This window comes from Fundulus heteroclitus, chromosome 11 (assembly GCF_011125445.2).
Source record: "Fundulus heteroclitus isolate FHET01 chromosome 11, MU-UCD_Fhet_4.1, whole genome shotgun sequence".
Lineage (NCBI taxonomy): Eukaryota > Metazoa > Chordata > Actinopteri > Cyprinodontiformes > Fundulidae > Fundulus > Fundulus heteroclitus.
This window is the reverse complement of record NC_046371.1, coordinates 22,147,894-22,171,130: the sequence shown is the minus strand read 5'-3', so window position 1 is coordinate 22,171,130 and position 23,237 is coordinate 22,147,894. Positions and strand designations below refer to the sequence as shown.

At 39.2% G+C, this 23,237-nt stretch overlaps 1 protein-coding gene across 10 annotated transcripts in view; it reads left to right on the top strand.

The window, feature by feature from the left end:
• The window catches only part of nrxn2a (neurexin 2a), a 231,587-nt gene that overhangs the window by 81,770 nt on the left and 126,580 nt on the right, over window positions 1-23,237 (top strand). For all 10 annotated transcript variants that reach the window (XM_036143136.1, XM_036143135.1, XM_036143134.1 and 7 more), the window contains 3 exons: window positions 4,954-5,115; window positions 20,447-20,876; window positions 22,423-22,806. In XM_036143136.1, the coding sequence (XP_035999029.1) occupies window positions 4,954-5,115; window positions 20,447-20,876; window positions 22,423-22,806 (976 nt within the window). The remainder of the gene's footprint in view (window positions 1-4,953; window positions 5,116-20,446; window positions 20,877-22,422; window positions 22,807-23,237) is intronic.

Below are 23,237 nucleotides of genomic sequence, written 5' to 3'. Positions count from 1 at the left end.
TAAAATAAATATCGCCGTTAATAGTGTAATGAATTAACGCGAAATTAACGCGTTAACTTGCCCAGCCCTAATATATATATATATGTATATTTATAGTGAAGGATATATATATTTATATATATATATATATATATATATATATATATATATATATATATATATATATATATATATATATATATCCTTCACTATAAAGGTGATAAATGAGCAACTTTGTTGTACTCTATTTAGTCTAACTCCCCTTTGCTCTATTGTAGCCTCAATGACGTTGTCTTTACATAAATGTTGCTTCCTTTCAAATAGCTTTCTGTGACTTTTGTTCTTCCTCCAACATCATTTTAAACTCCCCACTCATGCCAACAGTGGCTTACTTTGAGTTTGCCTTCTTCGGTAAATATTACCACACCAAAGTATTGATGGCACAGCCTGTTAGGTGTGATGTTGTAGCAGATCAGAAGAGGGTCTGATTTTAGGGTCACCAGCTGAGCGATTCAATGCAATTCAAAAATACAATATCAATCGCATAGGAGAATTAGATGTCTACAAATTCTCCTCTTCAATAACATGGAAGGTCCCATCAAACTGAAAATATTGTTCACTTGTTGCATCGATACCTGGAGGTCAATGTTGGGCTAGTATAAATCCAAAAGAATAATGCAGGACAATATCTGATGTGATATTTTGAGCTGCCTAGCTACTTTTCTTCCCTTATACCTGTGTTTTTATATTTTCAGTTATAAATGACATACAGTGTAGTTTTGGGTGCAGTCCAAACTGATGGGCGATGACACCTGATCTAAAGCGTAAGCACTGTTCATTGACAGAATAAATGTTGAGATATGGGCCAAAACAATCATCTTTTGGTATTTGGGAGCAGAAAGCTGTAACGGCTCAGTCCTGATTTCACAATTTCTTCGTATTTATTTTTAATCCCAGTAATCTTAAATGTAAACTGTGTTACTCACATTTTTTTATTCAAACTCTTCTTACTTAATATTTGTTGTCAGGAATGTGCTTACATCCTGCAGCTGATCCTGCTCCTAAACAAATTAGCTGATAGTCAGCCAGAAAGAGTCCAAGCTACATTGATGCCGTAGGATTTTTCTTCCTTTTTTTTCCCTCTTTTTTTTTTAACAAAGCATGCCATCTTCTTTTGCAATGGTGTTAATTGGGCCCTCACAGTACAGGGAAATTCTGTTATGTTTGATAACATTGCTGAAGAATGCAATAAAAAAAACAGTCTTAAAATAAGCCCAACACATTTGAATAATCCATATACAATAAAGCTGGAGATGAAATACATTACTTTAAACATGCTTGTGTTGAAACGGGTCACATTTTTGCATGCCGAAGTGAGCGCAAGTATGCCGTTTGTGGATAAATATCCATATGTAAAGTACAGTCTTCGAGATGCATTTAAATCTATAGAAAAAAAATGGCACCACTGAATTTAACATTTTATTTATATATATATATATATATATATATATATATATAATATAGATATAGAAAATTATATATCACAACAGAAAACATATAAATTAGAGATACAACATTATAGTATACATATATATATATACGATTATATTAAATACATATAACATATGTATAATATATATATACAATAATAGATTAAATACATATATATATACACACTACTATATATATGATATAACACATATATATACATATATACACATAGGAAAATATATATATATATATATATTATATATATATAGTATAGATATATTATTATATATATATAAAGAAACAGCTGTGCATTGGATCTATTTAACATTTTATCTATACATATTTATATATGTATATATACAAATTTAGCCTACATATATATATATATAATATATATAATATATATATGTATGTATGATCATATCTCTATCTATCTATATATATATATATATATATAATATATATATATATATATATATAATATGTGTGTAAAGAAAACGGCGCATTGGATCTTGTGAGATGGTCACGGCTAAACTTAACATATTCAATAAAATGTGCAGCGATCTTTGTGAATGCCAGTTTGCAATAAAGCTGAACCTATTTTGATTCTAACCGTCTCATCATCACCAATATGTTCTGAACCTGTCACAGAAACCTGCGTGTGGCGCATCCTCCTCCTCCACATCTATTTCCTTACCCGTAGCTTCCAGAGGAGCAGCAATCCAATGCTAGCCACGTCACTTATGCTTTCAGGCATGCATTTGATCCCTGTGTAAATTGCTTTCCCTTCAGATAAGTTACCTCACTGACATGTAGATAGGGGGAACTGTAACTCCCTAGAGATTGTGGGTGGAAACATTTTATTAGATCTCGTGGTGCTTTTGAGGCTAGAATTCCTCTTATTTCTTTTTCTACCTTTTTTTTCACCATTTGCAGTGTGTTTCAGTCATGGGCAAACAGGTTTTGCTTTATCCTTAACCTTATTTTTTCCTCTGTTGGTGCGACTGTGCTCGCACCGCGCAGCACACCCAATGCAATTCTCCCTGAGAGGTCAGTTCCAAGTTGTTGCCGCCCAAAGACTGAAGCGTAGCTCTGGCTGTGTGCTTCAAATTAATCATGACCTAGTTCTGCACCTCTCTTTGAATGCATTGATCCCTTACCCCGGATATTCAAACCAGAGCAGGTACTATCTATGTGCTGCACATGGTGTAATTTCATACCACACAATGGTCATGCTGGGTTATCATTGTCAAGAGAAAAAAAAAAAAAAATACACAGCATCAGTTTTTAGCCACGGAAGCTTGTTTTTCTGATGGTTCCTAATGTTCCATATCATCAATCTGAAGTCTTTTCGTTGTCCGCTGTCCGAGCCAACGATTTTTCAAAGACTTAGATGGGCAAAAATCAATATAGGATGGTGAATGGGGAAAGAAGACCTTTATTTGATAGAGGTTATAGCAGAACATGCCATACCAGGTCATCCTTTGTCTATTTTCTTGCTTCCACATGACAGAAACGGGCATGATACCATGTTAGGTAAAAAGTTAACCCTCAGAGATCAAGCGTTGCCTTCGGTCGCTTGATTATAATTTATTCAGAATAATTTCTGTATCTACTTAATCATTTGCAAATATGTTGGCACACCTAATAAAGATCTTTAAAAGGATTGAAAGTTTTCTGTTTTTCAGGAGGATAATCATATCCTGAAAATTAACAGCAAAAAAAAACATAATTTGAATAGATTTAATTATTGAGAAAATAAATTGGATTGTAAGAAATATTTCTTTTAACAAAATTACGAATTACTTAATTCTTATTACCGTTTGGCCAGTATGACAGCACTTTATGTTTTGCTATGCTATTTTAAATGGTTAGATCACATCAACAAAGTGACCATTCCTCTAAACACAATCAAACTAAAAATCTACTGAGTCCTGCTTTTTCTCTTTTGTTGTCTTCTTTTCAGATAATCTAGCAATTTATCCGGAGCCTTTAATTGTTACACTACAAAACAGGTTTGTATAGTTGTCTTTGATTTGATCAGGCAAGTTTAAATAATCTGCCAATGGAATATGATTTAGTACTTAAAATAGGAGCAGCTCATCACCATCATCTTATTAAGTGCATTATATCTAACTATTTTATGTTAGGGGGCCAAAGTACTAATTCCATTGGTAGATAATCTTATTTACCTGCTCGAAAAAAGGAGAAATACACTAATTACAAGAAAATTTGACTTACATTTAGTTCCCTTTTTGCAATGTAACACTTAAAGTGTAGGGGTATTTTCCATATCCATGTGAACTTAGCCACAACAGAGTTCTTGACACCATGATCTTCAACAACGTCTCCATGCACAGGCCCACAACATCATAGATCCTCCACTGTACTTAACAGTGGTCTGAGGTGTAATTTAAAATGTTGGTTTTTTTTTGCACCAACCCCAACCTAATTCCACCCTGTGCCAGTGTCCAAATGGCCCCAGTGAATTTACTAATAACTGTGGGTGATATACAAATTCATTTTATTTTAAAATGTTTATTTATTTATTTATTTATTTTGCAATTACCACTAGTGGCAATAAAGTTCTTAAATGTAACACTAATAACCCATTTAAACGTGCCGATGTGAGTAAAAGGTTAGTCGTGTATGGAAAGCTTAGCATCGTTAATCTCCATACTTCAGAGCACGAAGAATCAGAGGTGAATTCAGAGGGAAATTATTTACAACTAAGCCTATTTACTCGAGCAGCTTCACCTCTTTGACATAAACAATTGGTCTGATTTTAACACGTTTCCTGCGCGTCGTTTTCCCACTCGAGATTTACAAAATGGTGTTGAACAACCTGAGCCAATCGCACAAAAGAACTAGAGCTCCCAGCCTTGTGCAGTGGTCATTTCCATTTTTCACATGACACACATTTTACAAAAGAATATTATGTCTGGCAAAAAAAAAAGGGGAAAAAAATGAGACAAAGAAATGGAAATTGTTTTGACATATTACTCCTAAGTGGGAGCTTTTACATTAGTGCAAATATTCTGTCTTAAGTGTAGGCTTATTGTCATGGCAACAAGCACATTGCTTTTACCTCCACAGCCCCGCTCGGCTGTTTTGTTTCCTTCTCTAGGTAGCGATGAAACTGATATGAGAATTATCTTGTCTCGTTTTTAGCTGGAACACAGGTACCGTAGCTTCCTGATATCTTTCATCTCACATTAATTGAGCAAACTGTGGCATTCTGATCATTCTGGAGCTGAAGGAAAAATCGACGGCGCGTCGACTCCGCTGCCATCCTGCTCGCATATCAGAGACGGGGATCAGCCGAGATTAGTGAACTCTTTAAAGCTGTTCGTGTAATTGCCTCCAAGAGCCAACATTAAGGCGAGCTCAACTAGCATCAAGAAATTGGGCGTGAAATAATTAGGCCAGTTCTCGCTGTTTAGACTGGTAATCTCTGGCTGTTTTTTTTTTTTGTTGTTGTAGGTGACGATCTTGGTGGACGGGATCCTCACCACCACCGGCTACACCCAGGAGGACTACACCATGCTGGGCTCTGATGATCTCTTCTACATAGGGGGCAGCCTGAACACAGCCGACCTGCCCGGCTCCCCGGTCGGCAACAACTTCATGGGCTGTCTGAAGGATGTGAGTACCGCTTGACCCCTCACTGTGGCCTGCAAATATTATCTGAACCTCCCTTGATAGCGACGCCCCACCCCGGAGCAGAGCGTGTTGAAAGAGCCGCTCCCGTGTTTGTACTGATTCTTGCTGTTGCAGGGGTATTTGAAGGGGGGGAAGCTTTCAGCTGAGAGGCAGAGCTGTGCACTTATTGATTCCTCTGGGAAAAACCCTTTGAGAATGTTAAGCTAATATACATAAGAAACAACGCTTTCTCATATCCAGGCCCCGATAGACAGACCGAGCTCACTTTTCATCACTACTTCCACATTTCTGAAGCATTTTCCCTCCCGCCCACACTTGTCACATTGATTATCTTCTGCAAAGAAGACTGGATCGTGCACTTTGCATGAGAAGTAGTATCCGGTGCTGTGAAAACCTTGCCCTCTCGCAGATTCCTTTTGTTTTCGCTTCCTTGTCGCAATTAAACGTGTCAGATCTTCAAGCTAATGTTAACATTAGACAAAGATGACCCTCGGTGAATGCAAACTGCAGTTTTAAAAGGAGGAGCTCATGTGTTAGGAGTAAAAGCTATCCAATCCAGCCTGGCTCTGTGTGTGAAAAAGAACTGCTGCCTTAAAGTAATGACTGGTTGTGCCAACCCCGGGGCCAACAACTGCCATCAAGCGTTTGCCTTGCTGGGAATGAGTCTTTAACATCGCTGTGGAGGAATTTCGGCCACCTCTTTGCAGGATTTGTTTTTAATTCAGCCACACAGAAGAGTGTTCCAGCATTTTAAGATCATGCCACTTTGTCAGATTCCATTTTTTTTTTTTTTTTGTTGCTGTATTTTATTTTACTTTTGGGCCATGCACATGTAGACTTGCTGCTGTGCTCTGGATCGTTGTCATGCCGCACAACCCAAGTGAGCTTACGTTGGACATTCACCTTCAGAATATGCAGAGAGCAGAATCCAAGGCCCCATCAAATTTATTCTGTATATCCGCCTGCGATTGCAAAGCAGCACTGGACGATCTCTCTACCACCACGATGATGTTCCTTATCTGAAATGTTATTTCTACACTACATTAAATAATAGTCCATGTTTGTCTCATTAGTCCACAAAATATTTTGCCAAATGTCAAATAGGGGCCATCAGTACATTTTACTGTTAGACAGACATCTGTGTTTTCTTTGGGTCAGCAGGAGTTTTCTCTTTCTTATTGTTGAATCACGAGCAATGACCTTAACTGAGACAAGTGAGTCATGCAGTACTTCGCTTGTTCTCGGTTTATTTTGTGGCCCACTGAATGAGGACCAGCTGCACTCCCGGGGTGAGTTCTGTGGGACGGCCACACTCCTGGGAAGGTTCTCACTGGGGTTCAGTTGAATCCCAAACGTTGAGAAATCTGGACGCATCTGACTGACGTTGTTTCTCATCCTTCGAAAACTGCTTGTTGTGCTAGGTTCTCTTTGTCTGATATTAATATTAGTTTTAAGATCTTAAAAACACTGTGACAAGAATAGCGAAAACAGCATTGCTTTGTCATTGCTTTGTAGACAAATACAGCATTAATAGGCGGCATTAAGCTGCACTGGTGTACGTACATAATTAACCTCTGTCAAAATGAGTCTGAAGGACGAATTCTGTCCTTCCCGTGGAGCTGTTGTGAGAAACTTCTGGATATTTCAGGTCAAGATTTATCATCAATTCAAAGCAATAACACTTTAATGAAGGATTAGAAAACAATCCACTAATTAATGTCATTAAGGATTATTTCTCATTTTAATCACATTAAGGTCTACATTGGTCTATTTATTGATTCAGTGAAGTAAAAAAAAAAAGGTAGAAACAAATACACTTATGCTAACAACTCCTCTACTACAGCTAAACAGACGTTTTATTGAGATGAAATTGGAACGTTGAACATATTTTCTTAGCTCATTGAAAATCAACCTTTATTAAAGGCTTACTTTGTAGTTAAAAAAGGTTTTAGGACCTATAATTCTCAATTGTTGTGGTTTATGTTAATCTTAGTGGTAACGAAAAAATAAAACGTCAAAGTTTCAGGACTACCTTCGATCTAGTGGGTCCTCACAACTGAATCACCGTCACAAAAGGAGAGAGAGTCCCTCCTTGGGTCAGATGCAGCTGTTCTCTTTCTCGGAACCCCTTGCGCTGTTGCTGCGGGGGGCTTCTCTTGGCAGGAAAAAGTCTGCTTTCCTGCTCACACAGCGGATCTGTCTGCCCAGACATCACTGAAGGAGGGGGGGGGGGGGTGAGAGATGGGCAGCTGTCGGTTCTGGCTTAGTTGGTTCGGATGTCTTGGTGGTTCCCCCTATTGAATTCAGAATCTAGTTGACCACATACAAACATTTCTATTAAATGAGAAGTTACCAAGTGACGCTGTTCACAGCAATCCAAGCAAAATCCTTGCAGGAGAAGGCTGATCTTTACTCACTCTGACTTGGTGAGGCGAGACTTCTTGCTGGATTCACTGGGCCGGCGCCTCCAGAAGAAGAGTCACCATGAGGGCTGATCAACCAGTCAGAAGAGGACTTAGGGGAATGCAAGAGACGGATTGAAATATAATGGTTAACAAAGTATTTCTGTAGTTAAAAAATATCTCCAGCCTAAAATAGTTTTTACATTTAAGGTATCAAGCATGTAATCATTTTATTAATAAAAAAAAAAACAGGTTCCTATTCATCAACACCTAAAGATGACAAGTGATAGTTGAAGGATCATGGCGTGTGTTGACAGTCAGTTTGGCAAGGGCATCTTAAAGAGACTGAAAGGAAAGCACATGAAAGGTTAAAGCTGGCGCGTTTGTGTAGCCTCCACAAAGCAGCGAACGTTGGTTGAATGCCAATTTTCTAAAAGAGCCTTAACGACCCGCCTTCTTTCTCAGGAAACAATGATGAGTTATGACCATCATTTTATTAGGGTCACTGCCCAGCTACAAATAAGTTGACTTCTCTCAGTCTTTAGCGTTACAGAAAAACAAATTATTTCATTATATAAATTGCTGTTAGACTCTGCTCCCAATCCCCATTAAATCTAGCTGCAGGGGATGCATCAGAGAGAGAGAGCACCAGGAATAGAACAGACACATCATTCAGACATAGGATACATAAAATGCACAAGGCAAATAGAGTGGAAATAACCTGATTAAGCTACATGTAATAACAGCAGCGGTAGGTTGGAAGAAAGTTGAACCAGCTGCTCCTTCATTATTCATGACAGCAAAAGCTTGGCAGTTGTTTTTTTGGGGGGGCTTTCTTAGGGTTTATATTGACTGCCAAATTGTGCCGTTTTGAAATCATATCCTATATAAGTCATATCTGTGGCAGAGAAGTTGAAAGTTCAAATTATAAAGTGGAAATGAAATAATTTGAGTGATATTCAGATGTAAATCCATAGTATGTATATTTCCTATTTAAAATTTATATATATATATATATATATATATATATATATATATATATATATATATATATATAATTATTATTATTATTATTATTATTATTATTATTATATTTTTTCTATTTTTTTTTTTTGTAAATTTCTTGAATTTACAACTACTCAATGCATTATCTGGGGACTAGATAGATAAATTGTATTCTCTAAACAAGGAATCAAATCAGTAAGAAAAACACTGTTTACCATTTCAGTGCATTTTGACCAATTTTATCTTCTTAGAAAGGACTAATTCAGGTAAATATCAATGCAGTTGGTTTTTTGAAGGTATTCCTTTTAGGTATTATAGGATACCTGGCAAAGATGTATTGAAGTAGGATAATGTTACACTATTTAGAAAGTCTCTGTGCTTTGGTCAGATGGGATTTAGACTGAGCCTTTCAGCCACAGAGAATCCAGGTGGGTCAAGCCTAAAACAAAACATAAATATATGAAACAGTGCCTCATTCCTATCGACAAGTCGGGTGTGGGATCCATGATGGTGTTGGCCTCTCCCCCCTCCACAGACCCTGAAAACCTTGTTCGAGTGCATCACAGAATGCTCCAAATAGCAGGACCTTTTGTTACGAAAGTTGCGGACAAAGTCCTACCAGGGGCAGCAAATGGCCTCACTTTGTTTTGGAAGATAGCTAAATATATTGTATCAGTAATTTCAGTAATTACAAAACACAAACGTCACCATATGCATTGCCAAACAATTCAAAATGCTTCGCCCTTAAATATTTAATCAAACAAATTTTAATGTATGTATTTTAATGTTCTCAAATCTTTAATAACAGACATTAAGCATCGCATGCGTTTTAAGTAACTTTTCAACCCCATTCAAATGAAATAGGAGGTGCACAGCTCCGAAAGTATTAATTTCTGTGTGCTTTAGAAGTTCTGTTTTAAATACATTAAAAGTAAAATACGAAAATAAAAATAGTAGAAATATTTGATTTCATCTTCATAACCATAAGTGAGCACACTTCCCTACAATCACTGGATGTTCATGGGTTAGACAACACTGTCTTTGCAACTTCCGTTCAACAACATCATCATCATCTGGTGTGTGTTTGTGTGTGTGTGTGTGTGTGGGGGGGGGGGGGGGGGGGGATAGGGGGAGGTGAGTAAATAATAACTGGCTTTCATCAATTCATTGAGCAGTTTTTCACACAAATGAGTAAGTCTATAAAACTGTCGTTATTATTGAAGCCCGTGGTTGGTCAAATTAAATGTTCCTGTTGCAATGTGTTGCACCATAATTTTGCTTTTATGTAGCTGCACACCTCATGACTTGCATTTACTCACCAAAACATATAGCAGCTTGTCTTAAAAATTAACAATATTTATTAGTAGTACTTTAACAAGGATGTTTAAATCATTACAACAGTAATTGCTGTATATTATACAAATAATCCAAACATAAGCCTGATGATTACTACACCTCGCTAATATGAGCTTCGTTTTAGAGCAACTATGTCGCATCACAGTCATTGATGCAATATCACTGTTTACATTGCTGCAACCACAACGGACCGCTTCAGTATAGTACAACATCTTTCAAGCAGTACGCATTCAAACTCTACATCACGGTAATATATTTGACCAGTTGGAAGGACTTTAACCTCCCTTGTTATAATGGATGAATACATTTTGTGGCCGAGTGATAAAGCTCACAGAAAGTGGTAAAGATATCACGAGAATTAAAAACAAAGAAGTGAAACAGTCTAGGAAAATGTGATTTATTTGTAATTAATTTTGTCTTTGCAATAGATGTTTTCCTGATGTGATGGAAGCATACTTTTCTCGTATCCAACACAACCATTTTATTAAAATCCGAAAGGTGTCCATACTGCTCATACACACAACAAATCAGTAAATCTATAATTTAGTTTACATGTTTTATGGCCATTATCCATAAACGCAGAAGTTGATATTGTTTTCCAAATGGCCGGCAGTAATACAGATATTTTTCAGCTTCTGCAATTTACACGTAGACCCTTTAATTTGCTGCAATACAATCTGTTTAATAAAGTGCAACAACAGCAACGAGAGTAAGACCTTCTTAATTAGGTTAGTTTAAAAATGTTTTGTTCCCATTCACGGTTTCGCAGCACATTAGACTTTAATGACAAGATAATTACCTGACTCTTGGGTGCTGTTCGTTGGTCTGAATAGCAGCAAAGAAATAACTTTAAATAGTGTTAAAGCCTTAAGAAAATCAGAAATGTGTTGGGCGTGTTTTTTTAAGCAGGCCACTTAAACGGTCCTTCTTGTTCTAACAGCCTATCCAAGTTTCATTTGGGTCACAGTTTATCATCTTTATCCTGTTTGTACTAGAGACAAGTGATGGTGCTTTTAATACTGAACAAAACCACCTGTGATTGCCTGATAAGGATTTATGCCATTGGTACAGATTTCTTTACTTGTAGATATATGCTCAGCTGCAGAACTCCCTCCTCCTATCTGCGTTTTTTTTTTTCCCCTGTAGACTAAAGCTTAGGACGCACTAAATAACTTTCACCGTCTTCAGACGTTTTGAAAAGTATTGGTTTTCACCCTACTTTTCTTTAGGGATCACAGACTACAGGCTTTATCAAACCAACTAAAGCCTACTGAGCCCATGAATCAGCATGGTATTTATGTCCAATGCTGCTTTGTATCTATGGTCATACTCTTATATACATAGTCACAAATAAAGTTTGATAAAAAAAACTCTCAGCTATTTCCATGTCCCAATCTGTCTTTTTCATTGGCTTTCTCCAAAATGCGTTTGCAGTCGGGTTGGTGATCAGTTCGCACGACCAGATCCGCCTCAAAAAATTAAAACATTTGATTGACGTTACTAAGGTTGGGTTAGTCAGGCACAGAGAGCTTTGGTCTAAATTGCAAGGCCATTGTCATTTCTAAGTATTAACCTTCTCATGAGGTCATTAGCATCTTGAAAGTCACTGGGGCAAAAAATGTTTTTCATTCCCCCACCTAAGTATTATGTAGGTAAACGCAAGTATCAAACTGGCAGTAGACAGATGGTGATGCTGTTCTGCCTGGGTCTGACATCATCTGCGTTGTACCTTTAAATGAAAAAAAAAATTACTCTTATGCAGAAAAGCTCTTTAACTGTAAATTCAGAAGCCGACCTGCATAAATTGGATAAGGATCACTCCTTTGAAAACATTAAAGTCCACATTTTCAATGGAGAAAATGGAAAGACTTAGAAAAAAATGCAAAAGATTTAATTTCTGATAAAATGAAAGAGCTGTTGATAAAAGGGAATGGTGGGCTAAAGCAGTAACTCATCATGTCTAAAAGCCATTTGTACTGTTTTTCTGAAGCTCCCTGTTTATTTTAGTGACCAGTTGGTTTACAAGTTGGTGTAAAGAAACACACACAGCCAACCTCAGACTGAACATGAACACTTCATGGCTTTTATAAAGATACTTGTGCCCTCAGTTGTTTCCAAAGTGACCAAAGGAAGTGTTTAAGACATTAGAGACCGTCATTGGGTGAAGTCCCTGGCTATCCTCAAAGCATCCACTGTGGTCAAAAGATCCCTGTGTGTGTGGGCGCACATCAAGCTATCTAGTCTTTTCTGGGTCATTGTTGATCTCAGATAGGTCTTGATACGACGGAGGGACGAGAAACACCTCTCAGCACTTGCAGTGGACACAGTTAACTAAGCTAACGAAGCAAACGAAGCTAACGAAGTTGCGGTCATAAGCAGCGCAGAGGTGGGAAAACTTTTGTTTACATCACATGACACAATCAGCCAATACATTTTTAGATGGGATGATTTATCGCTTTCTCATTGGAGAATGATGCTGCTGCCATAGACTACTGTGCATTTGAAAAAAATAGCTATTGAATATTTAAATTTTATTCATATATATTATTTTACATGTTTGATCATCAAAAGTAGGTAGGGCCGCGGCCCTACTGGCCCTACCCGTTCCGCGGTCCATGAAGAGAGATAAGTAATAAACAAAGGTTGCAAGTCTTTTTCGTAAAACATAAAGCCCAATGCAACTTTCAAAAGGCCTTCTCAAAATCTTTTGGTATAGTTCTCTGATATTTTTGCCTGAAATAGTAACCCAGAAGCAGCTTGAAACAAAGCATCAGCTTGCGGTATTTACATTTGGTACTCCCACCCCGGACACATCAGACCAATGAACAAACAGAACATGCAGGCGGGGTTTGGAGTTGCAGGTTTTTGATTTTTTATTTTTATTTTTTTTCGAAACTCATCAGTTGATTTTGAACTAAAGCAAATTGGCTGTAGGTGTGAGAATATCCTTAAAGTAAATAGTAGGAAGAGAAATAGGGGGGGATAAAAACAGCTACACACAGAAGCACTGAGTTAGGAGTACTTTCTATAGAAAAGGAAACATAAGCAGAGTACACATGTAGTTAGGGAGCATAACAGCCCTGTCAGTGGCATTATCCAGAAAAAATAAACAGTTTTCTATAATAAAGAATAAGAAAAAAAAGTCCAAATCTTCCATCTAGAAAAAGACAGAGATGAACATTGAAGCGACTACTCTGGTGTGTTTTCCAGGGGAGAGAAAAATCAGAGTACACAGAGTTAATGCCAGCAATAACTCTGACAATATTTTAATCCAGCAAAAACAGAGTTGAAAACAGAAGCACTGAAATAGAAGCTGAAATAGGAGCTGTTATAGGAGTGCTTTTAATGGAAAAGAAGTAGCAGGGCCACAGCCACAAAGCTAAAGGCAGCAGTAATTGCAGACAACATAAAAGCAGACATGAACAAGTAAATGAACAAGCAATTTATTTTGTTCTATAGCTAACTGCATGCTTATATATATATATATATATATATATATATATATATATATATATATATATATATATATATACTGCTCAAAAAATAAAGGGAACACTTGAACAACACAAAGTAATTCCAAGTGTTCCTTTAATTTTTTGAGTAGTCAATCTATCTATCTATCTATCTATCTATCTATCTATCTATCTATCTATCTATCTATCTATCTATCTATCTATCTATCTATCTATCTATCTATCTATCTATCTATCTATCTATCTATCTATCTATCTATCTATCTATCTATCTATCTATCTATCTATCGCAAACCTAATTGAAACTGGTTTGCTGTTGCCAACACAACTGGTAACTCTGTTGGTAGAATTTATTATTGAAGTATGTAAGAGGAACATTTTAAAGCACATCTGTAGAATGCTTTTGAATGGAGCGTTTACATAATTACTTTGCCATCTGCATGCAGGGAAATGAAAACGAGACGTTATTTATGGACAGGTTATTGTTCCAGCATCACTGCCAATGCGCCAACCTCCGCTCTGTGGGCGGCGTGGCTGTCGGTGGTGTTTAGACCTACAACTGCTGTGGCTACAGCACACAGATGTACTGTAGGCATGCAGGGGGTTGGTGGAGGGGAATATGGCAGGAAAGAGAGAGAAAGTCATGAAGCTGGGCTGACAGATCTGAGGAGTCCTAGATTGTGGGAGTTGTGGGAGAGGCAGAGGTGATGAAATGGGATCAGCTCTCCAGACAGTCCCGCCGCCTGGCTCAGAGACATGTCGGTCCAGGCCGTAGGTCCCGAGGTCGGTGATAAACGAGAGGAGCGGAGTGGACGGAGTTCAGACAAGATATTAATCTTAATCCGCAAGGCGAAAGAAAAACCTGCAGAGAGGAAAATCTTTATTGTGTAAGCACCACATCTATTTAGGGAGTCTCATTTCATCGAATCTAGAGAGTACCGTACATGCCGCGACTAATGTCTCCAGACGTTGCACAATCAACAGATGTGAGTGAAGCTCGGCAGGCCATAAGGATCATCAGGTGTAGGGGGGGGGAAATACTGGCGACTTTCAGATGAAGGTCACAACAACGACGACAACCAGGGAGAGACAGGTTTGTCTTTGAAGTCGAGGGTTTGCCGCGCGCACCCGAGGGATGTTATACACAACATCGTTAGGGTCCTGTATTTTACCACTTCAAAGCTCGGACCCAATTTAGTCATGAAGACAGTTGTTAGCAGCAGAGAGGGTCATTCTCAAAGTGATGTTACTCTTCACAGCTTGAGCAGTAATGACACGACAGCTTTGTCGAATGACTCTAAAGGAGCTTTATTCTTGTGTTTTGGGATACTCTATAATCCAACTAACACACAGTAAGCATCTGAATCTGTGAAATAGGATTCCACTCACTGTATTGTCCTTCGGCTTATATAATAGTTCTGCAGAGGTCACGGCGCCTCTTCTCCTCGTTGCCATCTGTGCCTTCTAACGCGCAATTTCCTCTTTGTAGGAAAGGCCATCTTGACTGAATTCCCTTTTTAGGAGTTTGCCCGTTTCATTCATTTCTCAACGGTCAGTTTCACCATCTGATTTCACCGACTAATTAGTCACACCGAGGCAGTGTAAAGTGTGATATTGGCTTACACTGGCTCCGGGCTCCGCTGTTAGTTCTCTGCGCAGTGTGGTGTGTGTGTGTGTGTGTGTCACCTCAGGCGGCGGCCGGGTTGCAGAGTGAGGTGGCCGATAACAGCGGGGCGACGTACGACTGATACAAAACGAGACAAAGGCTTGTTGTGTCTTGTGAATATTGATGAAGCCAACGTGAAAGCCAATAATACCGGCACGGGCTTTATCTATGCTTCAACTCTAGGCGGAGTTTGGCATGTCTGGTGTCTGATCAAGCTTGGTCGGCTAACTTCTTTTGTATTCCAGTCAGTCAAAAATTACCCCGCGGAAAAAATAGTCACACATCTTGAACTTTGTTACAATTTGTCATGTAACAACTACAGAATTCTGTGTGTTTTCTTAGGGTTTTATGGGACCAACGCAAAGATACACATAATTTTGAAGGCAAAGGTAAAGTTTTCAATGTCTTTTACAAATAAAAAATGGAACATTTCAAGCCTTCCCACACAGCCTTTTAGATCTAGATCTGGACTTTGACTGGGTTATTTTTAAAACATGAATGCCTAAATCTATATTTTTCCCCTGCAACTCTAACCACCTAAGGGTTGTTGTTCGGCTTGAAGCTGTACCTCCACCCTTGGCTGAAGTGTTTCGGCTCCTCCTGTTAGGTTTTCTTTCACACTTGCAATGTGTTTAGCTCCACCTACCCATCACCTCTGACCAGTCTTCCTGTCTATGCTGAAGAAAAGCATCCTCATAGCGTGATACTGCCACCACCATGTTTTATTAATTTGAGCACTTCTTCTCATTCTGGCATTTTGCACACTTCAAAAATAAACTGCTTCCTCTAGCAACGGCTTTCTTCTTGCCCCTGGGCTGTGGATCCTTGCGGCCCCTCCAGAATTATCATGAGGTTATTGGCTGCTAGATAATGCTCTCCTTGCCCAAAGAGCCTGTGGGTGGCCATGTCTTGGTACGTTAGCTATAAAATGGCAAAACTTAAATTTTTGGACATTGTTTGAACAGTTCTTTTTCCAACAATGGCTTTCTTCTTGCCACTCTTTGCTAAAGGCCAGCTTTGTGGAGCGCACACCTACCGCTTACTATGGCGACTTCATCTCTCAACTGAGCAGCGGATCTCTGCAGCCCCTCCAGAGACACCTCTTGATTGCTTCTCTGATTTATACCCCAGAGATCAGTCATTTTCAGTGGGTGGTCATGTCTCGATGGTTTGCAATTGTGTTATACGTTTAGCTGTTTTTTTGATTGATACATAAAACAATGTTTCCAGGCTCTATGAGACATTCAAAGCTTGGGTAAGCAAAGGATATTTATTTGAAACCTAACTCTGCTTTCAACTTCTCCTCGTTTTTATCCCCTGACCTGAGATTAAATTACACTCAAATTTTGTTGAGCTCTGAAGGCAGTTTGTTTCTGTAGATATTATTTAAGGATAGCAGAAATAAAGGGGGGCGGAATACAAATGCACGCCACATTTTTCAGATTTTTTTCAGGAAAAAAATTTGTATGCACCCTATTCTGTTGGTTTATCAAAAAAAAATTAAATAAAAGTCTGAAAAAGTTTCAGCTGCATAAATTACTTTGCAAGACACTGTATAACAAACCATCCTTAAATACTAGCAGAGTTTTCTATTTGAGATTCTGACTGTAAGACTACACAAAGATGGAAACAGCAACGGTTATGGAGAGCAAAAACAACGCGGAAGGCATTTAAATTTGCATTTGAGGAAATGACTCTACTTTTCACTTTAAACGGCAAATTAGGAAACAATTTCTTGATGATTTTAGAATTGTAAACTCATTTAAGCAGCTGTTGTTTTGCATTTTTCAGTACTCTTGTGTCATATTTCTTGGCATGTGTTTAACGGTAACTTCATTATTGAGTTCAGTTCCCTTTCTGCTAGCAGGTGTGAGGTCAAATCTATGCTTTTCAGACCTTTCTTTGGAAAGTTGGTAGGTTCTCCCTACGCCTGTGTGGGTTTTCTGTCGGTGCTCCAGGCTCTTCCCACAGTCCAAAAACACACTGGGTTAATTGATTCAAAAAATGACCTTAGGAGTGTATCGTTGCTTTGTGTATCTCATTGTTGGCCCGGTGATGTATTGGCATCCTGTCCTGAGTGTTGCCCACTGACAGCCGAGATTGGCTCCAGCTTCCCACAAGCTTGAACAGGACAAATATGGTTAGGAAAAAAAGAAATACATGGATGAATCTATCCTGCTAAACTTTTCTGCAGATTGTTTGGGCCTAGGTCTTCTTTTCTTTCTTTTCAGATTTGATTGCTATGTCTCTGAGTGACTGAGGCCAGTTAACAAACTCGAAAAAAACTCGCACAGAAAGGCATTAAAATCAAATCAAGGCATTATTTTTGAAAACAAATCTGTTTGTTAAATTTGCTCCTTTAAATCAGTATTCTATGCCCCTTTAGAAAATACTCATCGATCTGCAGCTTCTTATCTTGCGCTGTTTGTTGGCATATCTGAAAATAGGTTTCACTTGGGTCCCCGCGTAAAGAAAAAAATAAGCACACTCAGTCCTGTCACATAGATGGCATTGTACGTATGGGAACAAGACAAAAAAATTAAAGCAGATGATGAAAAAGTAATTTTTGTTGTAACACCATGAAGATATTTAGCCTTTCATCCCAGTACTCACAGAATATATTAAGAGGCACAGAATATATATACATAATATAAATGCCACTAAATCCTTCTAGATTAAGTAAAAACAACTGTGGCAACCCAGCTTAGCTGGAGATGTTTGGTGTACTACAGTGTCAGATGCGTAGGAAGATGATGCTGAATGTTATTTACTTAAAGCAGTCTTTTCAGCCCTTGGAAACACAAAGCAGATATGCAAAAGTGTGACAGGGTATAAGAGAACAATTGTTTAAAGTAGGAGGGCCTGGCCTCAGCCTTCAGAACGTTTTTATAAAGAAGAACCATTTAAACCTTGTGATTATATCAGATCTTCAAATGTAAATGTCCATTTTTATTGATCAGGAAATGTATGTAGACTATATGGCCAATATTATCTGCTCAGCCAATTAGCTGATTAATTTCATATCACTTGCATGGCCTAGGGTTTAGAACCCATTTAGAATCCTGCACCAAGCTATGCAGGCTGCTTCTACAGTTGTTGTGAAATGATGGGTCTCTCTCAGGAGCTGAGTGGATCCCAGCATGTCCAGTTGCTAATTTTTATTTAACTACTTTCTATTTCACAGTCAACTTTTACACTGAAGTGGGAGTTATAAGGAATGACGATACCTCAAATCATGAAGGGGTAGGCCAGGTAAAATCACAGAGCGGGTTTAGCAGATGCTGAGGTATATGGTGCATAGAAGTCACCAATTTCCTGCAAAATCAATTGCTTCAGACCTGAACACTTCATATAGTGAGCTTTATGGGATGGCTTTCAATGACAAAGCAGCTGCTTCCAAGCCTCATATCACCAAGTGCAATGCAAAGCATTAAATTTAGAAGTGTAAAGCATTTCTAAATTAAATGCTTTGGCCACGGTGGAGGAGTTTTCTCACGCCTCTCTGTCAGGTAATCCAACCGACCCGCCTGGGTTTAGGAGTTGCCAGGAGAGCGACACTTGCCAGGCTGCACTGTGACAATTGTAAAGTTTGATGATGGTGGGATTGCAGTGTGGGCAATTTAGCAGCTAGGTTCAGGCTTATAGTTCCAATGAAAGCAACTCTTAATGACTCCGAAGTGCCAAGGTATTTTGGAGTCAGTGTGTGGATGACCTCTTCCTGTCCTAACATGACTGTGTACCAGTTTTTAAGGAAGGTCCATAAAGTCATGGATAATTGAATTTTGTGTGGAACTTGACTGACCAGCTCAAAGTGCCCACCTCAATGTAATAGAACATCTTTACATTAGAGTGGAGACTGTGAGCCAGGCCTTCTCGTCCCACATCAGTGTCTGACCTGATAAATGGGCATCTGGGAAAATGATAAAAAAAAATGTCCATGAACACTCCTACAGATTGGAAAAATCCTTCCTTAGGAGTTTTAATGGGTTGACCTGCTCATTATACCAGTTGGTTAAGAATGAGATGTCACTCCAATCTATGTGAGAGTCAAGGCAGATAAATAGAGATTTCTATATATTCAAAGGGTATCTAGAGTTGGAAAGTATGATGTAACGATCTGTAACCTGAAAAGTGAATTGCATTCGTAGCTGTGAAATGTAATAGTGAGGTAAAAAAGATAAATATTTTGCTCTGTATGTAGAAAATTAGATGTGTAAATAGTTTCTTTTTTAAATAGTCCTGTACAGAAAATGCAGTATTTCATTTTGTTGCAATGTATTGTCATTAGTATTGAAATAAAGTTTACATTTTCGTTAATAGATATTTTATTTAAAGACATGGGAGTAAAAACTATTTACCAGATGTCAGGTCATTTGGATGCACTTGCTTAAGTAACCTTTAAAAAAAAAGGAGCATTATTTTGACTGCTTACACTTTCTGCGGAGGTCCTTCTACACAATGTAGTTGTATGTAACGAACCATCTGGTGGATCAGAGCCGCCCCTCACATTTTATGTCAGAATTCACAAAACAGTATAGCAACAGCTCAATGAGAGAGACAAGATGGTTGAAAACCAGCCATCTGCTGTGAATGTACCATGTTTAACGTGTAGCCCATGGATCTGGTTGAATGTGTCGTAAAACATTTTAGCATTCGTTGTTTTGAAGAGTTGTTTGCCCAGAGTTTCTTCTTCTGCTCCTGTGAAGGACCAAGAGCCCTCAGTTTTGTCTAAACTGATATTTTTCAATTTGCCGGCACTTAAAACACATTTTTACTAATTTTGGATTTAAATTTGTTTTGTGACTGTGACCATCTGATTTAATTTTTTTCTAAATCTGCTCCACCGTGTTTCCTAAATGTACAAACGTATTCGAGTGACACTCCAATGTAAATCCATTTTTTTTTCAAGTTTCAAAATCCTCAACTCTCTGTTTTCATGCCGTCTGATGGCGGTGTTACGCGTTTTAGACGACGGAGTCGATGTCGTAACAAAAAAAAAAAAACAGGCAAAATAATCCATGACGCGGGGTCTCACTGGGATGAAAAATAATGTCTGGTCTCACCAGTCGTTATTGAAAGCATTCAGCTAATGAGTTTATTAAACCATGCAATCTGTTCTGCACTTCTCTGTCAATGCATCGACACACAAACCCTCTCAGCAAAACCGAGTGTGTTTGATTTTTTTAGATTACCGCGCTAAGTGGTCATAATTCCATCTAATGAAAATTTGCCTGTTTATTCGAGCTCCGGGATCACTCAACACGCTGTCCGCCGTGCACCCTCGTAAATGCCGCTGTGCCGTATTGATTCCCGGATTTATTGATGAGCAGCATTCAACCTGTACACCAAATTTACCCCCCACCCCTCCTTCCCAGCTGTCATCTCACTACGACATCTCTCTCATTTACTAGGTGGTCTACAGGAATAATGAGTTCAGACTGGAACTGTCACGGCTGGCCGAGCAGCGAGACCCCAAGATCAGTATCCATGGCGACCTGATCTTCAGCTGCGAAAACGTGGAAGCTCTGGAGCCGGTCACCTTCGACACGCCGTCTGCCTACCTGACATTGCCCAGGTGGAACACAAAGAAGACCGGCGCCATATCTTTCGACTTCCGCACCACGGAGCCCAGCGGCCTGCTGCTGTTCAGCCACGGCAGCCAGCAGGGAGTGTTGCCCGACAGGAAGCCCCGCGCCGACTTCTTCGCCATAGAGCTGCTGGAGGGGTTCCTCTACCTGGTCATGGATATGGGCTCCGGCAGCATTAAGATCAAGGCCAGCACCAAGAGGCTGGACGACGGCGAGTGGTGGCACGTGGACTTCCAGAGAAAGGGGCGCAATGGTGAGATACTGTCGTGCATTTGTGAAGGCAAAGGGTGGAGGTGGGGAGCCTTCTGTCTGCTTCTGCGTGTCTCCAGTTTTAGCTGCTGAGCTTAAAGGCCTCCAAGCTGTGAAATTGCCATACGCCAGCGTGGATACGGTGACATCCGCACGCTCCTGCTGCTTTTTTTTTTTTTTTTTTTTTTTTTTTATTCGCCGCAGTGAAACAGCCACACATACATATTAGGTTTTAATTATAGTGATATTTTTGAGTTGCTGTAATCCCGAAGTGACATTTTGAAATTTCTGTTAACCTATTTCACAAGTGGCCAATTATACAGTCACCCAGTCCAAATGAAGCTGGTAAATGTCTTCTGTATTTGAACAATGAAAACGTCTTATTAGCCGAATCCAAGCGAGACACTCTGATCTTTTCATTTTTATTTTTTTTTTTACACCTAATATGTCTAAGTTAATATGCAGTGCCTGGCAAAAGAATTCATATTGCTTTTTTTTTTACAACTCATGTAACAATCACAAAATGAAATGTATTTTATCGAGATTTCTATGCAATAGACCAACATAAAGCACTGCATGGTTTTCAAAAGATTTTTTTTTTTTTAATAACAATTTGAGGCTTCCATTTGTCTTTATTTCCTGCGAGGCAATACTTTGTAGCAGCACCTTTGACTGCAGTTACAGCTGTTGATACATTAGGAATTTATTTTACCACCTTAGCACCATCAGAGTGACATTTTTGCACATTCCTCCTTGCAAAGTATCTAAAGCTAATTCAGACTGGATGTAGAGTGCCTTCAAAATTTTCAAATTCACAAAAGGATTTAGGTCAAGACTTTAACTAGGCCATTCCAAACCATGAATATGGTTTCATCTAAACCATTCTGTTGTAGATCCTGGGTTATGTAGCAAGTATTTCACCGCCTCTAACAGGTTTTCTTCCAGGATTGCTTTCTATTGAGCTCCTTTCGTATTCCCATCACCTCAGACCACCATTCCAGACCCTGGTGAAAAACAACTCAGCATGACGATGCAAGCACCATGCTTTCTCATGGGGATAGTTTGTTCATGATGTTGTGCCGTGTTAGTATAACTTTTTAACTGTTTTTATTAATTAATTTATTTTATTTATTTCGGGGAATAAGGGTAGATGGGCCTGTGGATACATGCAGGTCACAGTATTGTGCAACCTTGTGTTCATCAGTCCCACAAAATTCAATACCTTAATCTTTGTAACGTGACAAAATAGGAAAAAGCTCAAGGTCCATGAATACATTTGCAAGGCACTGTTGTGTGTAATCTAAACTTTGATTGTTTTAATTTTATTTTCCCCTTCGATACAAACTCTAAAAACACTGGCAGCGTACTGTCTTCATGTGGACTCTTCAAAATAAGCAAATTGGATCCCATTTCCTCTGCCTTATATGGTTTATGCATCTCACTTTGCACAACCCACACACAGCTGTTTCCTTTTTTTTTTTCTTTTCTCAAGAAACAAAATCTTCGTGCTAGTTTAAAATTGATTTTGCCCGTTAATGTCTACCCCACAGGCTTTATCTCTGTAAACAGCCAGAGCATCCCCTTCACCGCCAACGAGGGCAGCGAGATCCTCGACCTGGACGGAGACATGTATCTAGGAGGCTTACCCGAAGACCGGCAAGCCCTCATTCTGCCCCCCGAGGTGTGGACGGCCTCCCTTGGCCTCGGCTTTGTGGGCTGTGTGAGGGACCTCTTCATCGACGGGCAGAGCCGCAACCTGTGGAGGCTGGCCGAGGTGCAGAGCGCCGCCGGTGTCAGCAGCTTCTGCACCAGGGAGACTCATGCGAGGTGCTCCAGAGACACGTGCGCCAACGGCGGACACTGCAGAGAAGGTTGGAACCGGCACGTCTGCGACTGCGGTGGCACGGGCTACGTGGGCCCCAGCTGTGAGAAGGGTGAGAGTCTCTGCGAGGGGTGGATGCTGGTGGTGGGAGGAGGGCACGAGTGATTTTAAAATGCTGCAGGGGAAGCTTTTAACGCACTTTGGGTTGTATTTTATTTATTAGGGGAGGTGTAAAAAGTGACTGCACGGAGAGGAATAATGTGCGTGCAGAAGAAATTGTATCATCTGACCTAATATCCCAGGCGTCCAAAAAAACAGTCGTAATTTAATTTGCGGTTGAAAGTGGGATCCTTCTTTAAATTCTCATATGTATTTAAATGAGATCTGAGCTCTTACCTCCAAATATTACTTTATGTCTGCAAAGCAGTTGGGTGAAAATGACAGCACAATGGAAAATGATGTTTTAGTTAAGGCCTTCTACAGCAAACAGCAGTATTTTTCCCACAGTCGCGTAGTTCATTAATGAATTGCCTTGTGTTGTGA